Here is a 27,588-nt window from a genome sequence, read left to right as displayed (position 1 = left end):
TCTGAGTTTCTCCTCCAACCATTCAAGCTGTCAGCCAGGTGAACTCTTACACTGGTTAAAAGGACGAGGCTAGGAAGACTCTGAGGGGTGTGGCATTGGTAGTAAAATGACTGCATAGCACATTCTGGAACTTTTCCATATAACAAGTTGACAGAGTATGAGAGCACAATAAAGTAGAAAAATATCAAATTTTTTGAAATGTGGTTTCAAAAGATTCAGGTAAATCCTCAGCAAATAACTATAACTACCACTAATTATTGCCCAATCTGTTTCAACTATAAGTTCTTAATTAGTTTTAGCAGAAGAGGTGGCCATAGAAGTTTATGTAAATTCAATGTTGCTTTCTAATGATATGACTTCCCAGTAACATTCACCATTCTCAACTTTTCACTGCTAAATTCTGAAAGCTCTTAATAAATAGTGATATGCAGATTCTTATGTCACATATTCGGAGATAGTATGCATGTCATCCATAAATCACGCAGGATAAATTCCATTTAAGCCCTTACAGTTTGGTCATTCATCTACTTCAGTGGGAAAGTCTCCAATATTCCACTGTTTTGGGCAGCGTCAAACTATTGACATTTAAAAAACAGAAACATGCCAGGGAAATAATCAATTCTTGTGTTAGACTGTTTTTTGCTGCTTAATTCTTTCTTAATCTTCCCTTTCTTTCTTCTTCTCTTAAAATGCATTTGGCATTTCATGTCTAGACTGTTAAAATAAAGAAAAACCCATGTGCAGCTCACTGAAAGATATGTATATGATTGAATTTAAACAATTACAAACAATTATATTACACATGCAAAGAAAACCACAAGTAAGTATGTAGTATATGGGAGAAAAAGATGCATCTGATTGACACTTCAGATTTTATTTTTAACATACAATGTAATTAGTTAGAAGAAACTGTGTATTACTTCCACAAAGAACAGTACATTCCTTGTGAATGAATGTAACTCTGTATTGGAACATTTTTGTAAATTTTATTGAATAAAAGTAGGAATGATTCAAAGAACTGGTAATGAGACACAGAGTTGACCACTAGCTTGATTTGGCTCCCGTGGGTTGGGAGGGTTCACATCCAGTAGTTCAACTACAGAATAGCAGATGCCATGATAGATAGCACCATTATTAATAATGGGATTAACCAATACAGTCATTCATCTTCTCAAGAGACAGACCAGGGACTGAATGTACAATTGGTTACAAACTACTCTTACTCACTCACACTGAAGAATAGTGCTTATTTGTGTGAAACATGTAGTCATGTTGTATTTATTCCACGGATACAGTATAGAAAAACATTTTTCCTATCAGCAAGTTGGTTTCTTTCACAAGATGTTCAAATAGAAGGGCAAAGCTTTACTGAAATGGAATGCCTAGAAAACTAAAAAAGTGATTCAACTTTTTACAAGTCATTTTTTAAACAAACAAAATACAATTTTGGAAAAACTAGAAATTCAGAATTTAAAGAGATGTTTATGTACTCCACAGGAATAGGAAAAAATTGCTCATAGTTTGGAAGGGTTTCTTCCTCCATCTGCAAGATCGAATAATTAAGCTTCTCTTAAATGATGCCTATAAGTAACATAATGAACCTTTTTTTGTTGGTGGTGTACAACAAAATTTTCCACTTTCACACAGGTATGTAAAACATACTTACCTCCTCAGCAAACCAGATTTGATGGCTAAGGAGGTCTTTTCAAAGTAAACTGGCAAAATCTTGAAAATACAAGAATGATGTAAATTGTGCTAGTAGTGAACATTTTCGTGTTTATGTAAACTAAAACTAAACTAAACCAAACCCATTTCAAACAGTCCACTCCTACGTAAACTGACTGCTTAACTGAGCCCCATAAAATGGCCACCTTTCAAACACACTGTACAGAAATAAATTTCGTGGCTGTTCGTATTCTATCCTTGGCAAGTATGTTCAATTACATTATGCAGAGAGAACTATGCATATACTCTGCAAATACTTTTCTTATTTCTAAGTAATTTTCATTTGACAATCTAATTTGCTTTTCTGCTTTGCAAACCAGAGCTGGGAACAAGTTTAGTCTATAAAGTCATCCAGAAAATCTCCATAGTCTTATGTTTTAAATGATTATGCATGAACTAGGCTTACATATCAAATAACAAAGGAAATACCAAACGGGAAGGTATAGGGTTGTTCCACCCTCTGCTGCAAGATTTTACTACAGATTAACTACCCTCAAAGGATTTACAAAGCAAACTTAAACCTGAATGTTTCTGCGTTAAGTATTTGGTTTTTCATGTTTTTTTCCTCCTTTCAGTAAAAATCTTCCATGTGAAAGCCATGATTTCCAAAGCCCAAGGCAGGGAGTGGGGAGTGTTTGGATAATGAATCCTTTCCCTTTGGTTTTCACAACTGACACACCCACTACTTTCAATTTTGTGCCATTGATTTGTTGCATTAATACATAGTAACTGCCATAACCTAACATTGTATGACATGAGGAACTTTCACAAGCTGCAACTTCTCTGTTCTGGTCCTATTATTAAAGATATTTTGTTTCACTGTCTTGTTTTAATTGGCAGAAAATTCCTCAGAAACTTTAGTCTGTGGAACACCCTCCCTAGTTTTACGGAGTCTGCCATTTCTCCTCTTCCTGAAGTCCTTCCTTCATGAGTTCAGTTTCAGAAGCTTTCCATTCCCATTAAAAACTGAAACTAAAAAAAAAACCTAATCCAGTGCTCTGATAGTTGTCAGAAAACAACTGCAACAGCAGTCCAGGAAAATAAGGCTAGTTCCTGCAAAGGAACTAGAAAGTGGAAGCCTGAATTTTTGTCACAGCCACAGGGCACAGTGGAGCAAAAAAACCCTTTAACAGTGCCAGTTCCCTTTCACTAATGTGCCAGCCCTACTCATTACCCTCAACTGGGGCAACAGACCACAAGAAAGAGGCAGCAGGAAATCCACCAGAACTCAAGAGTCCTTTCACCCAGGTCTCAGCATCATTGCTAGCCTTAATTAAATTTTTAACTAACAACCAATTGAGTTCCAGTAGAACGCCCCCATTTGTGCAGGATTTCTGTCTACCACACTTTAACCTTCGTCATCTTAATTATTCCCCACAAGATAGTAAAGTTTTTTATGAATCATCCTCCTGATGTTACACTTCTGCAAAAAATAAAAATGAAGATCTATGTTTGAAACTCCTTAGCATTATTTGACCTACTCTTAGAAAATCCCTTTCAGAAGGGATTTTAGAAGGATTATGTAACCTTTGTTTTCCCAATAATAAATTAAGAATTGTATTTCAGAAGCTCACTTCTGCCGCAGTTCCAAGACTGGGGGCACATTTTCAAAGGACATAAAACTGTTGAGAGCAGCCTTGATTTCTTAACAAAAAAAACCCAAACCAAACAAAACAAACAAACAAATCCCAAAAAACCCCCAAACATTAAAAAAAGGGGGAGGGGAGGGGTAGTCAGAAATCTGTGTTGCCAAAACACTTTCTGATACCTGATTTAAATTATTTCCCTTTAGAGTGCATCTATGCATACAGTAGGTGCTGGATCAGAAGTCAAACCATCTCTGTATTTAGTCTAGTGGATCCATGGCATCCTTCCAAGGTAACCAAACTTTTGAAATATGGTCTTAGAATTTTTGGACACTTCAGCTGGATGATTGCTTCTACATATGCACTGTTACTTTATATGTAATTGGTAACACTGTTGGTATTTACATATTACTAATGCTCTCTGAAGTAAGTAACATTAGGGAACAGACTTCTCCACTACTCTGGCTCATACAATAAATACCAGTTGCTTTGAGAGCTGTAAGGACTTCTCGGGGCCTGAGTGCATCAATATGCCTTACTGGCCCTGACCAGCCTCACCCCTGCCCATGGCCCAGGGTCTCCACTGAACCTCTGCCTCGGTCCATCAGTCCCTGCCTGAGCTTTATCAGAGATGTGTCTGTCCCCAGCCACAGCCTGGGCACGGGCCTCATCGATCCCTCACCCTTGGACTCACTTCCCAGCTTGACCTTGACCCTGCCTCATTACCTGCCCCAGGATCACTGGGCTGTGTCCGACCCTGGTTACTGTCACCGGCCCTGAGCTGTGGATTGATTTCCCAGCCTGACCTTGGACCTGCCTCATCACCATGATCTTGCCTGATACTCTGGACTCTTGCCTCTGCCTGCCACCTCTGAGCCTGCCCTGCTGACCTGACTGGGATACTGTGGGCCCTAGCTGGCAAGGCTCCCCCCTGCCATGCAGACTTTTATATGCTGATTTTCATCTAAAGCACCTGAATTGTGGCAAAGAGAGATCAGCTCTAGAGAAGAAAACAGAAATCTCTGTTAGGTCTTGGCCACCCTTCTACCAATGTCTACTTCAAAACTCTCCTGGCTATGTGTTTCATTGCAAATCATGAAGTGAGTTACACATTTGTACATAAAAAATGCAAAACTTCTATTTGCATATGATTCCCACATGAAATCAATGGAAAGGGGTATTTTATCTTAATTTTATACTGAAAACAAATAAACAGCGATAATAAAAAATAACGAAACGCCTGCACAAACTCCATGGTGGTCTCTTTTCCTTTGGTTTTTTTCCATGATCCAGGAGATTTTACATGAGCTATCCAAATTTAAATAAAGAACACTGAAAGAAGAGTGTGTGTTACAATATTCATTGGTGGTTCCACATTTGACTGGTCAACAAACCCACTTGTAACAGTTAGGTAATGCTTTAGGATTGTGAGGAATAAAGCGTTGATTTTTACGAAGCATACTACAGCTCTCTAATGGAAGATATTACAGAAGAATCGCTGTTACTCCTTTTAATGAAGAGTGAAATCCAGAGCATGCGTTTGATCTGTTTTGATTTTGTTCCCTGATGTGCAGCATTTTTCCTTTCGTCTCAAGATTTTATTTTGGCCTCAGAATCTCATTAACATCTAAGAATTGCTTGTATTTTGGCTTCTTTTCTAAGTATGCTCTAAACATAAAATGAGAAACAAATGAACAGAGGAGATGGCAATGAGGAATAAACAAAAATGCAAGAGGGGAATGCTCCAGTTAGCTGGAAGGAAACACTGGTGAGTCTCCCATTGCTGTAAATCAGGAGAATGCAGTTTCCCGCTTCTGACCCATAGGAGAAGTAAACTTCCCAGCAATTAGAGCTGTCAAAGAATCAGTCATGTGAAATGTTTGCAAGAATCTCATCTGCTCCCATCAATCCAATTTTGTTGCTAAGTTCAGTAAGGTTCACCAGCTTTACTCTACTGATTAATGGATGCAGTTTGGTGGAACTCTGCCGTTTTAACACAGTATGACATCTTAAGAGAATTATGAGACAGGAAGCCATCTTTCTACACACGCACATAAAAATATCACAAAAGTTTGTCCAGACTCTCTATAATCAAAAGGGGTTAAAGATCATGTAGAAGACAAAACCATGAAACTTAAGTTAATTCTCTTATTTATACTCAAGATAGAGCAGTAAATGTAAAGACAGGCACATACAAAGTAAGATGAGTCTCACTTTGCTGCTAGAGACTTTTAACCTGTAATCTTTCTGACTGAAATGAGTAAAAATTTCTGTTTCTCTCAAGACTGAGCCTGAGGAATTTCAGAATATGGCGTTTAGATCTACTTCAAAGACAAATAACAGAGCATATACTTGTTGGAAAATAAGGATTTGTTTCTTAAGGACGAATTGCTTTCCTTCCTTCTTTCCTTTACATGTTCCACCAGTGTCCACATGGTAGCCATACAACTCATACGCTTTGCAGGTAAGAGTGTGTGTGTAACATACATATAATGGACTCTGATACCTGTTTATCAAACAAGTCAAATCAAGAACTGTATTGTTTTAGGAACATGCTGGTTTTTTTAATTACTTAGGATTAATTATATGTATAAAGAATCAGTCTGTGCAGAAACTGAATCCAAGAAGGTCAATGCCATGGGGGGGAACAGGTGGGCCATAAAATACATGAATACATGTTGTGGGAAAACAAGATGGGAGAACATGGCGAGAAGGCAGCCAAGTGTTACTTGCGGAGTAAAGCTACATACAGCCCACCCTGGGAAGGAGACATAATTCCTACACACAACTCTGTATGTGCTCTGCAGGTTTCTAAATGCATGTATGTTGTATTGCAGAAGTTACGTTTTGGGAAATTTAATGATGTAATCTTCCTATTCAGAACCACAGAAACTATTAACAAAAATGAAGGCAACTAGCATGATTTTGCATCAATTAGAACTTTGCAAGGTTTCAGTAAAATAAGAAACCCCAAAATCTTTCCAAAATCTTAATCCTAATTTAGATCCTGTCCTTTTCTTAAAACTCAGATGTGACTATTCATCTCTTTCTCTCCCTGTGTTAAAGAATACCCTTGTCAAATTCTGCACAAATATATACCACAGTTATCAAATCATGAAATTTAACATCTGTTGGCAGCAAAGACAATTGTAATTTTTATGTAACTGTGCTTTTTTTTGATGTTTCACTAATTAACCAAGGCTATATTGTAATGCCCCATGCATCACATAAATCCAGACATGAAGTTTGATACCTTGCTGAAAGAGAAAGTATGTGCCTAACCGATCTCTGACAGGCCTCTGGAAATCTCTACTTGCTGCATGTGCAACAGTACACATTAAGTGTTTGCAAAATGAGTTTAGAAAAGTACAGGCCAAGGCTTCTCTCATGGCTGTAACCAAGTTTGAACTCAACCATTTCAAAGCTCCAACGTTCTCAAAAGTTATGATAAGTTCTTTACCTCTTATTTCTAGCCATGGCTGAAATGTCAAAATACAATGGGAAAGACTGTTCTGTGGTATTTCCAGCTGGGACTTGAAGTAGGCATGTAATAAATCTCACAAAGAACGTCTGTTCTTGTGAGATTTCCACCACAGTTTTGCGGACTCAAGAGGTTTGAACAAGCTTTCTTTAAGTATTTGAACTTTTGGCTGCTTATCTGAACCATTTGTGGCTGCCCATCGCTGATCTATGCTTATTGCTGAAGTGTGGCTTGGCCTAAAGTACTTTTTAAAGAATTGTTTGGGGAAATTACACATGCAAAGTCCATACACCTGGGAATGCCCATTTCCATGACAGAATTGTCCTCTTGTCTTTCAACAGAAACACACTCCTCTTCAAAAAATGAGAGACTTCTGATCCTAAAAAACAGCCCTCAAAAGGCACAATAAGCAAGCTAATAGCCAAAGGCCAGACTTTGCAAAGCTACTGACTACTCCTATATGCCACTGACTTCCACGGGAATCACTGCCACTAAGTATCTCTGAACATCCGAGTTATAAGATATGTGTGAACCTTAGAAGATTCTGCACATTCTAGCCCGAATCTACTTTTCTCCTGAAATAAGCTGTTCCCTTCCATTCTCTTTGTGAATCAAACTCCAAACCCGCTGCTGGCAGAAGTCATGGTGAATAATGCCAACTACAGTAGCAAGCATTTGGAAGAAATTAATTTGTACACTTATATAAGCTGAGAAGTTAACAAAATCCATTCTTTACTCTCTGACCCTAAAATGTTTGTGGTAAGAAAAAACACCAACATTTTCCACATTACCTGCTTCACTTTTATGTCTCATTTAATACATATAAATAAGCAAAATAACATTCTACAGTCATAACCTTCAGCTACAAAAACTACTTTTAATTCTGCAGAGGACAAAATACCAATGTAGAATAATGAAGAAAACATTGATGCTAGAGTCTTCACTGGAATGTGTGTGCTTTATGTGGTGGAACTGCACTAGCTGATAGTAGCTGGGCCAGCTTTTTCAAGAAAGATGTCTTTGAGGGTAGAATGCATTTTTCTCTCTTACTTGTAAAATATCAAGTTTAATAGCACTGTACAAAGAACAGCTCTACAAGTTAAAAAATAAATAAAAGGCACTGCCATTTCCCCTACAGCAAAAACCTTGCCATTTGCACTAATACCTATACTTCTGAGTGAATAACTGGGAAAAAAGTTCAAATGAGAACAACAAAGATTTATTAGTGTATAATTTTTTTTTTCTTTATAAAATCTATTTCAGTTGTTTGGAGGCTGAAAATTTTGCAGGCCTTTAATTGTAGCAAGAGTCTGATCCGCTTTTTTAGAATTATGTGACATACCAGGTACCTGTCCTACTTGTGAAGTTCCTCCTCCAGTGAATAACTGGGAAAAAAGTTCAAATGAGAACAACAAAGATTTATTAGTGTATAATTTTTTTTTTCTTTATAAAATCTATTTCAGTTGTTTGGAGGCTGAAAATTTTGCAGGCCTTTAATTGTAGCAAGAGTCTGATCCGCTTTTTTAGAATTATGTGACATACCAGGTACCTGTCCTACTTGTGAAGTTCCTCCTCCTTCTCTGCGTCTAAAACATGTGGAAAATCTTCTGAGTGCCCAAACTAATGCATAACCTATGAGCCAGACGTTCCTAGCTTTCAGAGATACTACCACAAAATGATCTAAATAACGAATCCATGAAGTTATGAATGTAATCTTACAGCTTCAATGATAAATTTTATTATTTACCTGCCAAAACAAGCAGTCAAAGAAAGGGAGATGCAATCAAGATTTTACAGAGTGAAGGCTCAACTTGTCTACAGATGAAATTGATATGCAAGCATCCACAAGAGGGACCAAAATACCAGGCTCTTCTTAGCCCATGTTTGTAAGCCTTTTAATGAAAGCATATAAATATCACTACTGAACAACAACTTTGAGCCCAATCACGAAACAAGGTAAATCACCACTGTTCTTATTGCTCTCATGTGGAGAATCTGACTCATTGGAATAAAAAATACATCCATGTTCACAAAGGACAAAGGCTTGCATCAACCTTGCCTGAGTTTACAAAATTGTTCCCCTCTTTTTCACAGCTATAGGATAATTGTTTTATGGCGTGAACTTAAACCCAGACATCAGGCCTCAAACCTACATCCCTTAAAAAAACAGTAGGGAAACTTTTAGAGTCTGAATCTTGAGACTCAGGGCTAAGCAAGGCAGAATAATAAATCTCAGCACACTCAATATTTTGGGAAGTTCAGACACAGAGCCAATTCTAAATCCAGATGTTTGGCCATGTAACCCACACGCTTGCCCCTTCTATGCATTCTTGTATCTAACACAAACTCAAGATGCCCTTGGGATCATTATTTTTTTGTTTGCTCTTGCCTGTTTAACAGATCAAGTATAAACATGGAAAATAAGACCACTCCTTTTATGGCTGTACAGATGTATATTTTTTCATTCCGATGCACCTAAGTTGTTTTAGGAAGATTTGGCAGGGCAAAGATAATGAGGAGCCTTACCCTGTCACTCCACTCTGTAAGGAACCAGCTCTTAGCACAGGGACCCATGTCGCAGTTCTCAATATCATTTGGCCGCAGCTTCATGTTACATTCCTCATCATCAACAATGTCTCCAAGGTTGCTGACACATTTCACATCTCGGGTCCTCTGCCCCACTCCACAAGGCACTGAACACTGTAACAAAAGGGAGGTTGCATCAGGACTCTATGCAAGAACTGCAGTGGCTTATCAGGGAGCTGGAAACGTACAGCTCATTCATTTCTGCTAAAACATCCACAGAACTACTCTAGATTGCTAAGAATAGGGAATAAAAATGCACTAGTAGTTTTAAATCATATTCTCAGTCTGTGGTATTCTACAGTATACTATGCAGATACATTTGGAAAACATAAAATTAAATCCTACCTTCAACAGGCCATGCTGCACCTTATCAAAATGAACTGCTGGTATTTGAATAGCAGGCTGACATATTCTGCATAATTTTGATCTTGACCTCTAAGCAGATATGAAGGAAGACAAATGCAAAGAAACACAACTTCTGAATCCCTCTTACAAGTAAAGGCCGCCTTCTCCTGCCCTCTTTTCTTCAACCTCAGAGAATGCTGACAGCTATTGATATCTCTGCCTGATGATGTGAAGCATCCAGATCATGAAGGAAGATGGGTACATAATTTTATGCTGTGTATGCATGAAATGTTTTGATGAGTCCTGTAAACACTCTAGAATTAAAGGGGAAAATCTCTGGGAATTTGAAGATTAAAGACTGCAGTACCTGCATACAAGGGTACCTAGCAGAGCTTCCAAAGGCAGCCTCATTGTTTTTTCCTTGCTTTCGAATGCTTAATCCTGCCTACTATATTTACATGTCAAAGTTATTTATCATGTAAAATATATTCCCTACAGCAAGATACCTCACAGACTTCATCTTCAGACTGCAGTTATTTCTGTTCACTCTAGAACGCTGGCCAAAACCCAGACTAGATGTGTGAGGTCATTAAATAGTAAAATACTAATAAAACCAAATACCTCATTCCTTTGTCCAGAGTTACTCTCGGAGTCTAGTCTGCTGACTCCAAACTTGAAATTACCACAATGCCATTTTTTTTAATCAGATTTAGATAAAAGTTTTTGACATTTGTATGTCAGAAAAAATGGTAAGCACATTAAAATCTTAAGATGGGCTTATTTTTAAGATCACAGACCTGTCTCCAAAGTGAAAACCTAACTGTACTTCAGTAAGCACAACCACAAATAAATGTTCTCCTGAAACCAGTTTGCAAACTCAATTGTTCCTTTCTTTATGATGGATCTTCCTCATGCCAAGAACTTTAATTTTACTTCCAAGAGGAAATTAATCAGACAATTTTATTGGAATTATGCTGATATTCAACCAGCTACAATTTCTAAAGCATTTGTTTAGCTTGATTCACCACATGCAGTAACCCTCTAAAGGCTCTGTACACTGAAACACTTCTCAAAATGCAACAACACACAAAACTAGCTCCCCTTTCTCATCATCAACACAATAAAATAATCAAAACTTTACCTTTAATATCAATTTTACTGTCCTTTAACTCCAGATGGATTTTAATTCATCATGAGTAATAAATTAAGCAACCAACATATCTTTACATTTGTCTGCCTAGGTATTTCTGATTTTTTTATCAGAAATATATCAACATATCACAGATACTTCATTACTAGGAAGGTAACAATTCCACCATCAGCCTCAGAAATGCAGCAACTGAGGGAGTTAACTCACATAGGCTTTACCGTGGGGGAAGACCCACTATAAAGCCACACAAAGTCTGCTGCATGACTCTTCAGCCTACTGTGACTGTGTGGATGGAAAGCTGCGCTGCTACTGCCAGTGCAGCTAGCCCATGCGCAACACACTACGTGCTGCGACATGCATTCCAGCACAGGCTGGGGGAATTAGGAGCAAGGAAGCACTTCAGTAAGGAAAAAGAAGGTTTAGGTTCAGGGTTTAAGCTGGAATTTTTTCATGGTCTATCCACCCACGTAATTCAGCGGGTCTACAATTTTTTTGCTTTGTTTCATGGCTAACTGAAAAGGATTTGTTTATCACTACACCTAAAACACCAGGATATTTTCTCTTTCACACAATGGCCATGAAAGTATCTAGGATGGTTGTCAGGTTGGCCAAACCTTTTGTAAGCAACACAGGAATTAGAGTTCAAAACTGTACCATCCATATTTATCTGAAAGTCTTGGCATAGCCTCAAACCAACTATAGTAACAGCAACTACTGACTCTATCCTTAATACATACGTAAGGTTAAATAACTCCTGGAACTAAACTCTACATGCTATGAGAAAGAGCAGCAAGTTTGCCACCACAGGCAAACCTAACGGGACTCTCCCAACTCCACTTCATAGAGTATTTAAAAAAAATCATTGCTCAGAAAGCTTGTGTACTTCTGTACACACACATCCGCGTGTTTTGTACTACTCAATTGCTCTTTTTCAGCTTGTTTCTGGTTGAAAGTTTCTGAATGAACAGTAAACTTTAATGGTCATAATTGAGCAGCATTTTTTTGAACTAAGATTCACATATTTCCAAGGCTTTTCACATTCTGCTTCCTTGTTTCAAACAAAAACAAATTCCATGTTTGGTTAGTGATACCTGGAAGAAAATTCTTATTTTTTTCTGAGGTTTTATGCCCCACGTTAATCAATCATACTTACTGAAGTCCACTCTGTCCTAATCTGCCATTCACTGCAGATCTTCAGCTGGCAAGTGCTGGTTGTCTCTGGTTTCTCCAGGTGATGACAGCGGTATTGCTGAACTGTCAAGGTACGATTGGCATACATTTGCCGGCATAAGATCTGTCGATGCTGCATGCCAAGGCCACATGTTTTGCTGCACTCAGACCACTCCCCTATATCCCAGCTAAAGAAGAAGAAAAAAAAAAAAAGAGGACGTACTTTTTCAGTAAAGATTCCTCTAATACTAATCTTAACACAACTCGAATGACATGATTCTGATGCTGGTACAGAATCTTATAAAATAACACTTAAGCCTCTGCATGCATAACTTAATCCTTTATGAAGACAAGGTTATATACTTGTAAACAATCTACTTGTAGTGGTTGATAATAATAAGCACGCATACAGATTGCACAATTCATGGTTTCAAGACATATTACAAACATTAATTAAGCCACTAATAGCTGTTTGTTTTTTTAAAGAATCTATCTGTAATATATATTATTGCTCTAATGACACTTCCCAAAAAGTTAGGAGGTGTTGCATAAAATTTGTCTGCAGCAGGCTCTAAAAAAGGACAATACCACAAAAATCACGTAATGCATGCAGGCATTCATTCATCAGTAAAATTGAAGTAGCAAATTATAAGCAATGAATAAATACATTTAAGTTTAGAGATGAAAAAAAATCCTAGATATATTCTTCTTATTCCAAGATTTCACTGTATTTATTTAATCACTTTTATATAAACATGTCATTTTTCCCTTTCAGTTTTCATTTCAAGCATGAAGACATACACAAATAAGGGAAGTATCTGAATTGTTCACACATTTTATTTCAGAACTCTTGTGGAGAGCAAGCGAAATCTCTGTATTTTTTAATAAATATTTACATATCTTTGTTTATATTCTTGATATTATCCTGTGTAAACAAATGAAGCTGAACTAATGAGTTGTTAGAAAGAAAAAGGTGAGAAAAATGCTGGGTGAGAGAAGTTGTCTCCAAGTAAATGGCTTCAGAAGTTCCTGAGTATCTAATATGCACTAGGAAATTGCTTGTCAGGCATCTCTAACGCTGTAACAGCACTTACGCCATTAGAAACCTCTGTGGGGTAAGGAGTGGCCACTTGCTGCTCAGAAAAGAACTGAAGAATGTAACCACAAGAGAGATGGAAAATACAGCTGCTGACCTGAAATAAAGCTGCTATAACGGCAACTGGGTTTAATCCTTTTCTCTTCTTGGTATACACCCTGGATTAACTGACCTTTTTTTTTTTTTTTTTTTTTTTTTTTTGACTATTTAAAAGAAGTTGCTTAGCCAATTGTAAGTCACAGTCTCCTGATGGCAAATGTCTTTTCAGAAGGAAATGAAACCTGAGCTGGTGTATTAGTGTGCTGGAAACAAGGACTACCACTTCAGAATCCAGTCTTTGAGTCGAAGAACTACTGAATTCCAGGAAAGAGAGGTGATGTTTATGAGGGGGCTGTTGTGAGCACTATTGGCCTAATCTCTTCTTTAAATATGGCACCATGGAATGAATGGGTGGGTACTACAGCACATTGATCCACTATGGAGTGATATAACCTACAGAGCCTCTTCTTTAGACAGGTATATGCAGAAGCCTGTCACTTGAAAAAATGTACACATAGAGAGACCATGTAGTGTGCATGCCTGAACTATCACACAAATTTTGAGAAACTACTACACTCACTTGTTGCCAACTTCCCTTTTGTCTTCTCTGAATGCTATTGCTCCCTGTGAAGGGGAGGGCCACCAACAACTAAGGAAAAAACATCCACTACACTTTATGACACAAGTGCATAGTACTTAGAAGTTCAAACTAGTTTCCTACTTAGAATAGCCTCTTTCACATGCAAAACCTCAGTGACATTGGCTTATTTCACTTGACTTAAATTGTAGTATCTTACAAAGCTGGACATGGGAAGAGGTTGCAGGCCTCCTCTTCTGGAATGGGTTTGGTGCTGCTGTCACAGTAACTCTCAGATACCTCCTCATGAGTGATTCTGTTGACGCAGTGGAAAACTGGGTACTGTGACCCTGAAATGAAGAAGAAAATTAGGTGATGCATTGCAAAAGACTCTGCAGTATAAGCCATAACAGTAGCATCCAACACTGATGCAGAAAGGAAAAGCGTAACTTAACAACAGGAAATACAGACTAAGATTTTATCCAAAATTTCCAAATGTGAGAGTTGAATGCTGTATTGTTTACATTGTAGCATTAAGGGAAGTCCTTAGTATACAGAAAGTACAGCATAGCATTGTAGGACAGGCTGAAAAAACATGCTCCTTGGTCTGCATGAGATCTTTATATTGCAGCCAAGTGGCCACAACACAGGTTTGAGAGGAGGACAAATTTAGCAGTCAATCTGTTGTGCTTCTGGAAAGAGACTGAGCCTCCTTACTTTAGAGTTACGTGGTGAGTAAACACATGAGAATATTATCCACTTTACCTGGTTTTTGAAAAGATTTGTAAGTCTAAGGCTCACTAAAAATTACTACTCTCCATATTTAATGCTCAGTCTTTAAATAATTTTCATGCTAGAGCAGAAAGACAGAACTCTACTCCTATTACTATTGCAAATTGACTACCAAAATGATGACAAAGAGCAAGGTGCTAACATGCCTACGTGTATTTGGTAAGTGAAAAGTTGGAGTACGTTAACAAGTTTCCTGACACAGGTGATCAAGGAGCCAACCTGGAAAGGTGCTCTGCTAGACCTGATACACAAAAACAAGGAAGAAAAAGTCAGGGATGTGACTGCAGCTTTGGCTGCAGTGACCACGAAATGGTACAGTTCAGGATTCTAAGAGGAGGGAGCAGGGCAAAAAGCAGGACCATAACCATGAATTTCAGAAGAGCAGACCCAAACCTCTTCAGAGATCTGCTTGGAAGAATCCCATGGGATAAAGCCCTGGAAAGAAGAGGGGTCCTGGAGAGTTGGTTGATAATAAAAGACGACCACCTCCAAGCTCAAGAAAGGTCTGTCTCAACAAGTAGAAATCAAGCAAAGCTGGCACGAGGCCTGCATGGATAAGCAAGGAGTTCCTAACTAAACTTAGACATAAAAAGGAAGTACAAGAGGTGTAAGCAGGGGCAGGTGATCCTGGAGTACAGAGATGCTGTCTGATTGTGCCGGGATGTGGTTAGGAAAGGCAAGGCCCTCCTGGAGTTGAATCTGGCAAGGAATGTGAAAGGCAACTCTACAAGTACATAAACAGCAAACGGAAGACTAGGAAAAATTTTCTTTTTAGTTCTTTTTAGAAAGTAGTACAAAAGTCTGCTGATTCTCTCTCTGCCATGTTTATACTGTGTAAAGTGGCAGCAATCCCTCCTCTCACTATGGTACAGCAATGGCAGAGGGCACCTCCATGGTAATAGGAGCCATTTTGTTACAAGAGAAACAGGGCTCAGCCGAAGTGGTCACAGTACAGCCCACAACTGCCAGTTCAACCACTTGAAGCTAGACCCACTGACTTAAAAATTGGGTGATTTTAGTTGTTTTAGGCTATCCTACAAGAAGTAACTCCAAATGACTATTTATTGGTATTGAAGCCTTATTAGTGGGGATACTCAGAATTACGCAGAGGAAGAAACCATGAACAGGAAAATTAACTCTGAACTGAAAGAGAAACATTTTGCTTAGGTTAGACCTAACTTTCTTCCACAGAATGAAATAAGCACAAGTGGAATGCTATTGAACCAGACAAGCAGATACACAGTTTACAATTCTTCCCACAAACCTTTCCTGTAATGCTTTCCTCCTTTTCCTGGAATGCTTTCCTTCTCAGATTTCATGTTTGTCATTTTGCCTTTGAATAAGGCTGTATTTTTAAAGTAAAACTATACTGACTGACCTTGATATTAACACTATACTTCAGAATTTGGGGAAATACAGTGTACAACCTGACGACAGAGTCATAAATGCCTAATTCTCAGTGTTTGCAATCAGAAATAGAACGAGATAAAAACCAAAATTCAGGTGGTTTAAGCAAGCACTTTTTCAACAGAACTCATATTGCTCACATTCACACTGCTCTTGTCTGTAACACCTACGTTTATCTAGGAAAGCTACCGCTCTATCTCAGGAATGCACCCTATACAACAGTGTCTCTAGACCAAGCATCGGAAAGATTATAGAAAAGTGGGTTTTTTCCACGTTACTGGCAAGGTAGCAAGAAGCAGGGCACAAGTTATTAGTACAATAGCTTCACCTTTCTGCAAAATAGACTTTTCTTTTCCTTAGATCAAAATATATGTCTGCACATTTACAAAAACCAACTGCCATGCCTCTGAGTCAAAGGCAAAAAGAAGTCCCATCTTACCCAGAAGACCTAGGCAATTTGCACAGAAAACTCAGCTGCATCTTAGTTGGCATTTGTGTCTAAAAAGAGTGTAGAAAAGGGCTAGGTTGTAACAGTTAAAGCTTACATACCCCAAATGTGGGTTTACTAAAGCCTGCACTGTCAGTGACACTGATTCATAAGATTATTGACACTACAAGTCTTAGGCCACTGGATTGAAGATCAGTTTTCTCCAGCTTTCAATTTCTAATTATCCACTTGAACTTGCAGTCTTTGTCTAAGATCTGTGGTTAATTACCTCCTCTGGAGCTCAAAACCTCTATAGATTTAATGGCAACTGCTAAATAATTTTTAAAATTGTATTATCATATTTTGAAATTAACAATTCAAACATCTCATCCTGGGTTTACTGAAATCAATTGCCTTTGTCACGCAACCAACAGGTATTTCTATTTCTTGTGATCAAGAAATAGAAAGAAGGGAGATCAATACATTCAGCCATGTATTCAAAAAAATATTGCACCAGAGATCTGTAGTAATTCTAAATCATGACTTTATGACTTTAAATAAAATAAGGGTTGCTGTAGTTGATGGTAACTGTTGGCTGGCACACTTCAATTTCAGGATAGAAAATTTAAAAATACAATTCCCACTAAAGTTGTATTTGTTCAAGAATTTAATTCTATCACAAGTAAGGCTTTGTATCTCACCAGCTAACTTACACTAATACTTCAGAAAAAGCTATTATATCTTCTGAAATCTAAGGAAAAAAATCAGCATTTTGCACTCTTTTATGTCCTTCCTAATTCTTCTTTAGAAAAGTGACAAACATGCTGCCATGACTAATAACAAATTACACATCCCAAGTCATTTCCAAGGTATAAATAACAGTTTTAAGGCACAGGCAGTCCTCAGAGAAGATTAAATGAGGTACTCGTCCTGTATGATCTTTCAGACAAAATTTAGACGGAGTTCCTGTGGCTCCAGGACTGGAGGAATTTGCAGTGCACCAGCCCTCTTCTCTCTGGACAACAGAGACAGAAGAAATGCTACTTCACTTCCCTGATAGGATGCGGTGGCGGTTTCCACACTGTCCAAATTCTAGCAGATCTATTCGCTCAGTCATCTTAAACGCTTCTCACACCAAGATCACAAGGAATGTTCACAGAATCTCAACAGTGTCAGGATCCTGCTCTCAAGGTCCAGTTTCTTTTGACTGTTACTTGATCAGAACACGCACACGTCATTCTCCAAATAACGGGAAAAGAGATACTCATTTTTGACAGTTCTTTTGCTAAATTTCATGGAGTGAATTTAAGCTGTATAGGAGGCTGAAAGATATCCTTTGAATTCTGTTCTCCTACAATTTTGCTCTCATCATTTTGACTCAGATTTCATTAATACCACTGCCAATAGCTACCAGATCTCTGAAGAAATGGCAAGAACTATGTTCAAACGTCCATAAGGTCCATACGAAATACAAGAACCAAGACTTCTATGACGTAAAGGAAGAATGCATTTACCCTGATGTGTTCCTGCAATTGCATCCTAAATTACCTAATTTGGATACTAAAATTCATCACGTATATGATAATCCAGACACTCAGCAGATGATACTCACTGATTGCTGCTAAACAAAAATCAGGTGCAATTAAGTATTCTGCCCATATGACTTGTATTAAAGACACAGAGTATATTTAAATGCCAACCAAAATAATTCTGGTTTACATTCCCTCCTTTTCTCCACAAAAAGGTTGACTTTAAAAAGTCTCCTGACTTTTATAGGCTGTATTTTAGCTCTAACACTTTTGCAGTAATTCCTCCAAGAAAAGAAGTTTTCTCAATATACTGGGAAGCAATTTTTACTGGTATCAATATTGCTGGATTTTTTAGCTCTATCTGTAGCTATAACATGGACACTCATCTGGCCTTGGACCAAATTCGCAAAGTGCCCTCTCAAACTAATTAGGAAGCAAATGTTCTCAATGTATATGAACTGGTGACAATCAGCTGAGTTCCCTCACTTGTAGGTCTTTATTTCAAAGCTCTGCGATTTTTTGAGGTATGGTGATGGGTGGCTATGTTAGTACAAAAGATTTCACTTCTGCTATCACAAAAACTTATTCTTCCAAAGAATTGTTTGTGCTATGCATTACTGAATATGTGGTCACTGTGAATGTCTTATGGCAAAGATTAATCTGGCAAGCTCAAAGTATCCACCACATCCCAAAAGCTCACTAATTACCAATCCCCTTCCATCCCTCTTCCTTCCCACTTCTCCCCTGTGAAAACCTGTTTTCTGAAGTCACATTATTGCTGTTCCAGCAATATCCAATGAGGCAAAGATATGGCTGATGGAATCCCTGTGAAACCTTCCTGTAAAGATCAGAAAACTGTTGACAAAGACACAAAAAGCACTGAAGGTGTACCTGACAAAGCTGGAGAAGCCAAATAGAAGGACAAAGAATGCCAAAGAATGTTGAGGAAAGCAGCTGTGTATCAAGGGTGTGAGGGAGAGCAGCTTGCCATAAAAACCTGAAATATTTCCTTTCAGAGGCAAATGCCACATTCCCTTTTAATTTACATACTTTGTATTTCATATTTTTTATTTTGTTGTTTCTACTGATTTAGATATAAGCACACATAATAGTACTGATGTGTCTTTTGCTTGTAAGATAACAGAAAACACCAGGTCCAGCAATGCTTCGTGCATACAAAAGCTGCTGAACAGTCACACTGCTTCTTCCCTCCACGCTTCTCCTCTCCCACGGTGGAACCCTCCCATGTGTCATCTCTTTTCTGTGCATGGTGTATGAAGCACTTACCTTTCCCACATGTAGTAGTGCACTCAGTTTTTCCAATCTGTTTCCAGTTGTGTTCTCGGTTTTGTCTTGGTGGTTGCACAGCAGGCACCTGGTTTTCTGGCTGATGAGAAGGAAATCTTCCTGGCTGAATAACTGGAAAAGTTCCAGCTGACTGTCCAGTGAGAGTATCTGTCTCTCTATGCAAATCCTCATCCTCATGATTTGTACTTTCTGGCATTCCTAACTGACCGTTCAAGGGCTCCCCTGATGATGGACAATAACAAAAAAGTAAAATAATAAGCCTCACTTTCAAATATCAGTCTATGTTTTCATCCACTAATAATCACAACTGGAGCATCATAAAACTTGAAAGCAGCTTTAATCTGCTATGCAGAGACCTCCTAATAGTGTCCTGCAAAGACTGTGTTGTTTTAAATGAAGATAACCAAGTCTCAGCCAGCAAATACACAAAAAACTGAAGAACCTCCAAACACACTGTAGAGTTAAAGCACCCAGTGTCAAAATTTCCCAAAGCCTTTTTTTTTGTACCATGCTTTGTATTCTGTGCCTCCCCATGTCACAGCACAGCTGCTCCTCATTACGAACAGACTGCAAACTTAGAAATTTGTCAAGGCAAGTCACGAACATTAAAAGTAGCACCAAACTTGCTTGCAAATTTTCTACTGTCCTTCAGAACTTCATACCAGTACACACAGCACATACCCACACCTTGGTCAGGAGGATGAGCTGTCCAGATTCTAGCTTTGGGATGGCAACGGTTTTGTGTTTGATCCTCTCCAGTTGGGAGAGGAAAGAGAAACTGCAAAGGGTTGTTTTAAATTATCTCAAATTCTGAAAAGAAAAATCATGTTCTATTTCATTTCTGAGACATGGTTACAACACTCCAGCTCACGCAAAGCCACGGTTAACATTTTAACAACAAAATTGTTACTGAAAGTAGAAATATGTGACCAGATTCCCTACTACAGTATAAATAATCCCTGCCAGTATTAATTCACTGAAGTTACCAAATTGATGCAGACTTCTCTTTCACCTCTCCCACACCAATGGCAGCATTTACACTGAATTTAATGGTATGAAATTTTCCAGTAGCTTATTGGGTGTTTAATAACAGGAAATGGTGGCATTTTACCTGGCCTCCTGTGAGCAAGCAACTGAGGACTAATGACATTGTCTCCTGGAATGATATACTCATAATGTATACCTGGGTTAGGCTGCTGATGTATCATCTAAAAAGAAAAACAGCCATATATTCAGTTCTTCCACTTGTTATATTACTAATACTTAAATATGCACTTGAACTGATAAACTACGTAACATTATTTATCATTGGTCAGGATAGAAACAATGGTTAATGACTGTCTCCAAAAAATGCAAAAAAAGATATTTGTTTCTGGAAAAAATAAGAAAATACAGGTTACTATGTTTGCAAACTGATCTAGCTTGTGATGGCAGAGAAACTGTTTCTCTAAATCTTCTTTGGCAAATGTAAAACTGACATGCCCGGGGCCAAGGTGTGGGCAGCAGAGGCTCACACCAGGCCTCAGCAGCAGAAGAGAGTCCTACGGTCACCAAAACATTCTCAGACATAAGGAGTTTGACAGATGCCTGAGGACACATAAGCAAGAAGGAAACAAAGCACAGAAAAATAAATACCACAGACCTCAATCTACCAATCTAGCCAACTGCCTTTTTTAAGGTTTATCAGTTGTACTTGAACGGAGCACATGCAGACAGCACGTATGTGGTGTTCCGCGTGTACCATCTCACAAATCAAACTGTTCCTTTCACCACAGCGCAGCTACCTCTGCACCACTCAATGGGGACTCAACAATCAACTAGCTAAAATTACTAACATTATGCCGCTCTCACCATAAGCATTGCTTAACAAAGATCAAGTGAACAGATTACAAGGCCCACATACTTGTTACAGCAGCTGAAGAGCACTCATGCAACCCTCCTGCATCCTTCCACGTTAATTTTCAACTGAATGAAGATGTAACGTAAGTGCAGACAGACTCCCACTGCTTTACAGCTAGCCACAACAACTCCATCAAAGTGTTCTTTATGAAACACAGGCAGGAACCATAAGGTTTTCTCCTTTAAATGTGAAAACGAAGCCGAGTGGTTTCAGAACGCTGCTGCACAAGCCCATGTGAGCTGCCATGAACACATCTCTGAAAGTCAGTATCACTTCTTGTGTGCTTGTTTAAGCAGTTAGGTGTAATAAGACCTGAGCGAGATACGACTTTATGAAAGCTTTTTAAAACTGTTAGCAGCAAACTCCATACCCAACTGGCTTGTATTACATTGCTGCTGCTGAGAGCCTGAGCATACTCACACTAGAAATGCAGGGATGCCATCAGCTGCTAATTTCACTAGTTTAGCTTTGATTACTTCAGTACTGCTTCTACTGACACTGCTGCTTTAAAAGTCCTGAACTCTTTATGGGGATTGGTAGAAGCCTCAGATTACACTTTAACTTGAAGTACCTTTTTCAAAAAAAACAGAACCAAACCAAACACCAGAGCTTGCACTAGCTCTTTGGCTCCGACAAACCATGGGCCGAAAAGAAAAAAATCATGCTATGCCAATGGCTTTATGACCCAGCAGAGCACACTTACACTTCAAGGTTTCACTAAACTCGTCACACCAATTAACACCAACTAGAGATTCAGACCTTCGTTTTCCCTTGTGTCAAAATCACTTTTTCCTTGCCAAACATAATAGCTGTTCCTCTAAACTCTGTCCCTCAGAGATCATTCACTTTTCTGAACCATCTAATAATGCATTGCCTGTAATATTTTTTGTAAGGGTTGGTCCTTCCCATGTCACTTTGTCACCCCAGAAATACACCTTCTTTGTGTTTGGTCCTGAGAGAACTGAGCACTGTGAAGCTGACTTCAGCGGAAGAGTACCCCCACCTTCCAGAACCAGGACCCTGCTCTTAAGATGGCTCCAGGAACAGCTTTCCAATGGTTCCCATGGTTTTGCCATCACATTTCTCAAAACAACTGACAGGCACATGTTATAAAGAGCGTAACTGATGAAGTCTCTATGAATATATTGTCACAGCTTTCCTGCAGGAAAATACCTGGAATTATACAATAGTTTTGCTTTGAGTTACTAGACCTAAGTCTTTGTAGCAATGTTTACTTCACACTTGGGCAGAACTTGCATCTCTCTCTATCTTGCTAATTATAACCTGCTGTAACTTAGAGAGCTTTTTCCTCCATGTTTTTAGAGTGGAAGAAAGACAGCATGATCTCAAGAAAAAGGAACAGAAAGCCATTTGGAGTTCCCATCTGCAAATCTCTTCATTTTTCTACACAGAGCACAAAGATCGTGAGTATGGATAAAAAGAGAATTTCGTGATTCAGGAACTGCAAGACAAAGCCTGAAAAAAGATACCTGTATCTGCGCAGCTACAAATTTCCAACCCGTAAGGGAGGCTGTGTCATACTGATGATCGATTTTCTTTCATCTAGCACTATCCATTTTTATCTTCCCACACTATATTGAAAAAGACACTAAACTATCAGCTTATAATGAACTGTAGTATTCCTCACATCTACAAGAAACATCTCAGGTAAGAGTGAAGTTAAATTAGATGTGGCAATCCATAGTAGCAGCCACAGAGCAAAACTGATAAAGCTATGCCCATCATGCCAGCTTTCTTATATTCATTGCAAAAGCAAAAAAAGAAGAGCCTAAGCCTAAACTAAAACATTAAAATACGATAAATGTAAGCTTAAGGGTTTTTTATGGTATTACTTTGGAAATATCTGTTTAATCCATTTCCTGATCCTTTTCTCTCTGGGTCATTACATATTAGGCATCAATCAGCTGACAATAAAAACTTAAGACCAAACCTCAGCTCACAGCATCCTGTAATTACACAATGACACGTACATTTTAAAAACACAGAGTCTGCATTGCAGAATCTAGGAGCCCAACCGTTTAATCTTCCAGGCTTTTGCCAGTCTTACATTGCAATCAATCAAAAATTATCCAAAAAGAAGTAACGTTTGCATAATTATTACATTGCTTTATTAAGACACCATATAGCAGATGGGGAATAACTTTGCCAATATCTGACTTTTCCCAGCTGAGTAATCAGGGTAGTTACTATTCATTTTTCTATGAAACAACCCAGCACACTCACTTTTCCACTCCATATTGCACTTAAGGGCAAAAAAAGCCGTCGCTGGATGAAACAACCATATCGCCAGCTAATCTATTTTTTTCAGTGAATGGATTTTGACATGTGAAAGTGTATAATCTCAGAACAAACCATTTATCTTTGCATAAGTTGTAATCAGTTCCAGTTATATTTTTTATTTCAATATGATGCAGTAAAAGTCCCATCTGAAGTAAACAGCTTTTTCAATATGATTCCCCCCTCTTAGCCACAATTTGTCTTCTCTCTTCCTTTCTCAAATGGCTATTATCTATGGTCTCCTAGCACAGCTTCGTATTAAAACTGCTCTGCTTCAAATCCCACATTCTATAGTGTTTTGGACTTATGTTTCTTTTAAAGAAAACTGAGATGGTATCACTCTGTGAGAGGCCTTGTCTGATTTAGGTATTTGCTTCAGTTCACTGTAAAATTAAACTATGCCAAATTTGCTTGAGTAGAAAAGTATCCGGAGAAAATCAAGTTCACAAAAAAATCCCAGATATTTGTATGCTTTATCCCTATTTTACTGAGCAAGTAAAATTGGTTTTTCTGGATCAGTAAAGTCTGAGAGAAAAAGGCTTCATCGTTATTTAGATTTCCTACGATCTGGAGCAAGATGGGAGCAACAATAGCAATAGTAAAATACCAGAAATAATGTTTCAAAATTAAAGGAACAAAACAGTAATAAAGTATTGGTACTGAATGCAATTTTAGTATTGCGTGTTAACAATGAACTGAACAATTTTTTTTCCATCAGGAAGATTAATCTAAATACAAGAAACTTACATAGACATCAAGGACTTCATTTGTTGGACCATCAGCTAAAAACGACTCTCCTGCAGTGCTGGAGATTTCATTTGGGCGTTTATAAGTGAACATTGTCCCACCACCTTCATATCTCCCAGGTCGATCAATTGCCCAGTTTCCATTGATGATGGACCGTCCTGATCGACTCCGCAACGCTGTAGAGGATGGGGACAGAAACACAAGGACTTTGATCAGAGGAAATCACCTTCACATACTGGTGCCCAATCAAATCCCCAAAGGTGTATTACACTGTTAGGTGTTCTCTGATGCCAGGGGACAAAGCTGTGTGGCTGCTGAAAAGAAGAGTTATATTAGTAGCTGTGCTAAAAAAAAAAGCTTAGAAAGCTTTGTCCAAACACTTGGTATGTTTATGCTGCAAGAAAAGAAAGAAAAATCAAAGATAGCTTGGAAACCTTTTTCAACAGTTTCTCATAGGTTGTCATGTGACTCTCAGCCAGCCAGCGGCATACACTGAACACACATGGATGCTGAGGAAGTGGTTTTCCTCCACTTCCTTCCCATTGAATTGACTATTTCGTGATTTAGACAGAACAAAACACAGAGGCAGATACAGAAAATCAGTACATTATACAATGCAGAAGCACCAAACAACTTAGAGACACATGAGTATCCTGGGTTGCCAAATATTCCAGTTATTCTTCATGAAGCCATTTGGCTACTCCTTCCATTTCCTTTTCAGAACATGATTTTTTTGCCAGAACATCTGCAGAGCCCTGATCTGCAGCACTGTTTGGAATGACGAGCTCTCTGAAAATGCCAGTAGGATCTCTTGCGTAAGGAAAAGCGACTTTGCAAATCAGATACTAGCCAGGGAATGATAAAATATGGATTCAATATCCAGTTGTGCAGTGCATTCCCTTTGTCATCATGGGCAAGTCACTGATTTCTAGGTGCCTCTGTTCCTTCTTGTTCCTACTTCCTTTATCTGTCTATGTAACTATAATTTTAAGTCCTTATGGTCAGAAACTCCTGCCACATACATGTGCATAATTCTATGCAATATTACAGTTATATATTTGAAAATATAAAAGTATCTTGACATACCAACTTGACATCAGACATTGTTTTAATTACACAGGAGAGACATGACCCTTTCTCTAAAGGCTCTACTCAAAGATTTTCAATTTTATTACAAAAGAATTTGCTTTTAAACACAGACTTTAAAACAGACAACAAAATCTAATATCCTTGGCTGTATGTCGTGGTTTAACCCCAGCTGGCAACTAAGCCCCATGCAGCTGCTCGCTCACTCCCCCCCGGTGGGATGGGGGAGAGAATCAGAAGAGTAAAAGTGACAAAATTCATGGGTTGAGGTAAAGACAGTTTAATAGGGAAAGCAAAACCCGCGTGCACAAGCAAAGCAAAACAAAGAATTCGTTCACTCCTTCCCATCGGCAGGCAGGTGTTCAGCCACCTCCAGGAAAGCAGGGCTCCATCATGCGTAACGGTTACTTGGGAAGACAAACGCCATCGCTCTAAACGTCCCCCCCTTCCTCCTTCTTCCCCCAGCTTTATAGGCTGAGCATGATGTCATATGGTACGGAATATTCCTTTGGTCAGTTGGGGTCAGCTGTCCCAGCCGTGTTCCCTCCCAGCTTCTTGTGCACCCCCAGCCCACTCGCTGGTGGGGTGGGGTGAGAGGCAGAAAAGGCCCTGACTCTGTGTAAGCCCTGCTAACTAAAACATCCCTGTGTTATCAACACTGTTCCCAGCCAAATCCAGAACGTAGCCCCGTACTAGCTACTGTGAAGAAAATTAACTCTAACCCAGCCAAACCCATCACATTGTATATTGTTTGGCAATTTACTTTTTAATGCAAATTCAAGGTATTGAGTTTTGAACTTATAAAAATTTAGGGTCGAGGACCCAGTTATTCCAGAGACTGTTTCTTCTTTGTCCTGTCACAACAACTGCAATACTCAGTTAAAATGCTCTCAGCACTATACACAACTATTTATGCTGCTGGGAAAAACTTAAAAAGCCTACATGCATGGCCTAAATGATGGGAAATTAAATTTACGCTGTTAATTCCAAAGTAATACACATTAGAGAAGAGACTTAAATTGTTCCTACATATTCCAGACATCTGAATTAACTGAGTTAATCAATAGAAGCAGTCTTTCTGCTTTTGCTGCAGGCCTCTCAGTGAAGAACATCAGTGTGACTGTGTGGTGAGAAACGGTCACAAAAAGGCGCATTGAGATAAAAAAAGACAGCAATAGAGAACCACACTGCAAATATCATTGTTCTTTTATACAAATTAGTGATTTTAAGTGCAATACTATTGCCACATTTCAGAAACCGTGTCAATCACTTCATTATTCGAGTATCCCCTTGTTGAAAGAAAACCTTCTGTAGTGAGAAAATTCCATAGTTACAGATAAAGATGCAGACAAATATAGACATGGATATGGATTAAAAATTAATTATTCAAATCAATCAATTCAAAACAACAAAAAAAGGGAAAGTAATGAAAAAAAAGGTTTGTAAATTCAAGAAGAATACTTTTCACACGATGTGTGTCTATAGGCCTATCAGCTTCAACCCAACAAGAAGCTGTTGAGGGGAACACTTCAATAAGATTCAAGAAGGGATTGGACTGGTAGGGGTTTTTTTTAATTAATAAAAGTAAATAGCTGCAAAGGAACATCCTGATATTGAAGGTTTGAACTTCATATCATAATATCCTATGTACATTAGGCTAAGACCTATAACTCGAGCAGTTTATTTTATATTCGCCAACTGCATATTCTTACAATATCTTATGAAACACCTTACTGTTGGTCGCTACAAAATACAGGGAACTGCACAGATCACTACCTTGATCCACAGAGCAAGTTCTGTACCCCTACTAGAAGACTGAGCTGATATCCAGGCTTAAAGACAATCCAGCATAGAAGAACTCAGAACAGAACATACTGGGTAAAGGGATAGCAACATTGTCCTTGTCTTTTCTTTCAAGGAAATACATAGGACTGCCCCTGTAAAGAGCCTTGATAGGTGAAGTTTCAGACTTTTACTTCTCCCTATGCAAAATACTCGGTGGATTTGAGTGGCTAGACAGAGCTGCACCCACATAAACTCAAAAGGCATGAGTCACAGTGGAGGACTTCCCACCTTTTTGGACTTCTGAAGGAAAGCAAAGTTAGTCTGTATCATTCCCAAAAGAGCACTGAAATAGCCGGCATAATCAAGAACCTGGTACATTTGGTTTGCAACTGAAGAAAAAAATTTAAATTATATTAATGGCTCTGGATCAGACCCTGTAAAAATGTATTCCCACATTTTGAAATTTTATTTTACTTAATGCTGCATGATTATTTTCCCAAGAGCTATCATACATCCACTTGCTTCTCAGGTCTCATTTTCTGACACATTAACAA

General features: G+C 38.5%; 1 protein-coding gene across 1 annotated transcript in view; it reads right to left on the bottom strand.

Annotated features, from left to right (window-relative positions):
• The window catches only part of THSD4 (thrombospondin, type I, domain containing 4), a gene marked incomplete at its 5' end in the record, with an annotated part of 32,538 nt that extends 8,199 nt beyond the window's left edge, over nt 1–24,339 (bottom strand). Inside the window, 6 exons of the mRNA XM_009577874.1 lie at nt 9,319–9,492; nt 12,027–12,231; nt 13,976–14,105; nt 19,198–19,440; nt 20,330–20,426; nt 24,164–24,339. Coding sequence (XP_009576169.1) covers nt 9,319–9,492; nt 12,027–12,231; nt 13,976–14,105; nt 19,198–19,440; nt 20,330–20,426; nt 24,164–24,339 — 1,025 coding nt within the window. The remainder of the gene's footprint in view (nt 1–9,318; nt 9,493–12,026; nt 12,232–13,975; nt 14,106–19,197; nt 19,441–20,329; nt 20,427–24,163) is intronic.
• Between the last annotated feature and the right edge of the window lie 3,249 nt (nt 24,340–27,588).

The sequence above is a fragment of the Fulmarus glacialis genome, unplaced genomic scaffold (assembly GCF_000690835.1).
Source record: "Fulmarus glacialis isolate BGI_N327 unplaced genomic scaffold, ASM69083v1 scaffold13395, whole genome shotgun sequence".
Lineage (NCBI taxonomy): Eukaryota > Metazoa > Chordata > Aves > Procellariiformes > Procellariidae > Fulmarus > Fulmarus glacialis.
This window is presented reverse-complemented; position numbering and strand designations above follow the sequence as displayed.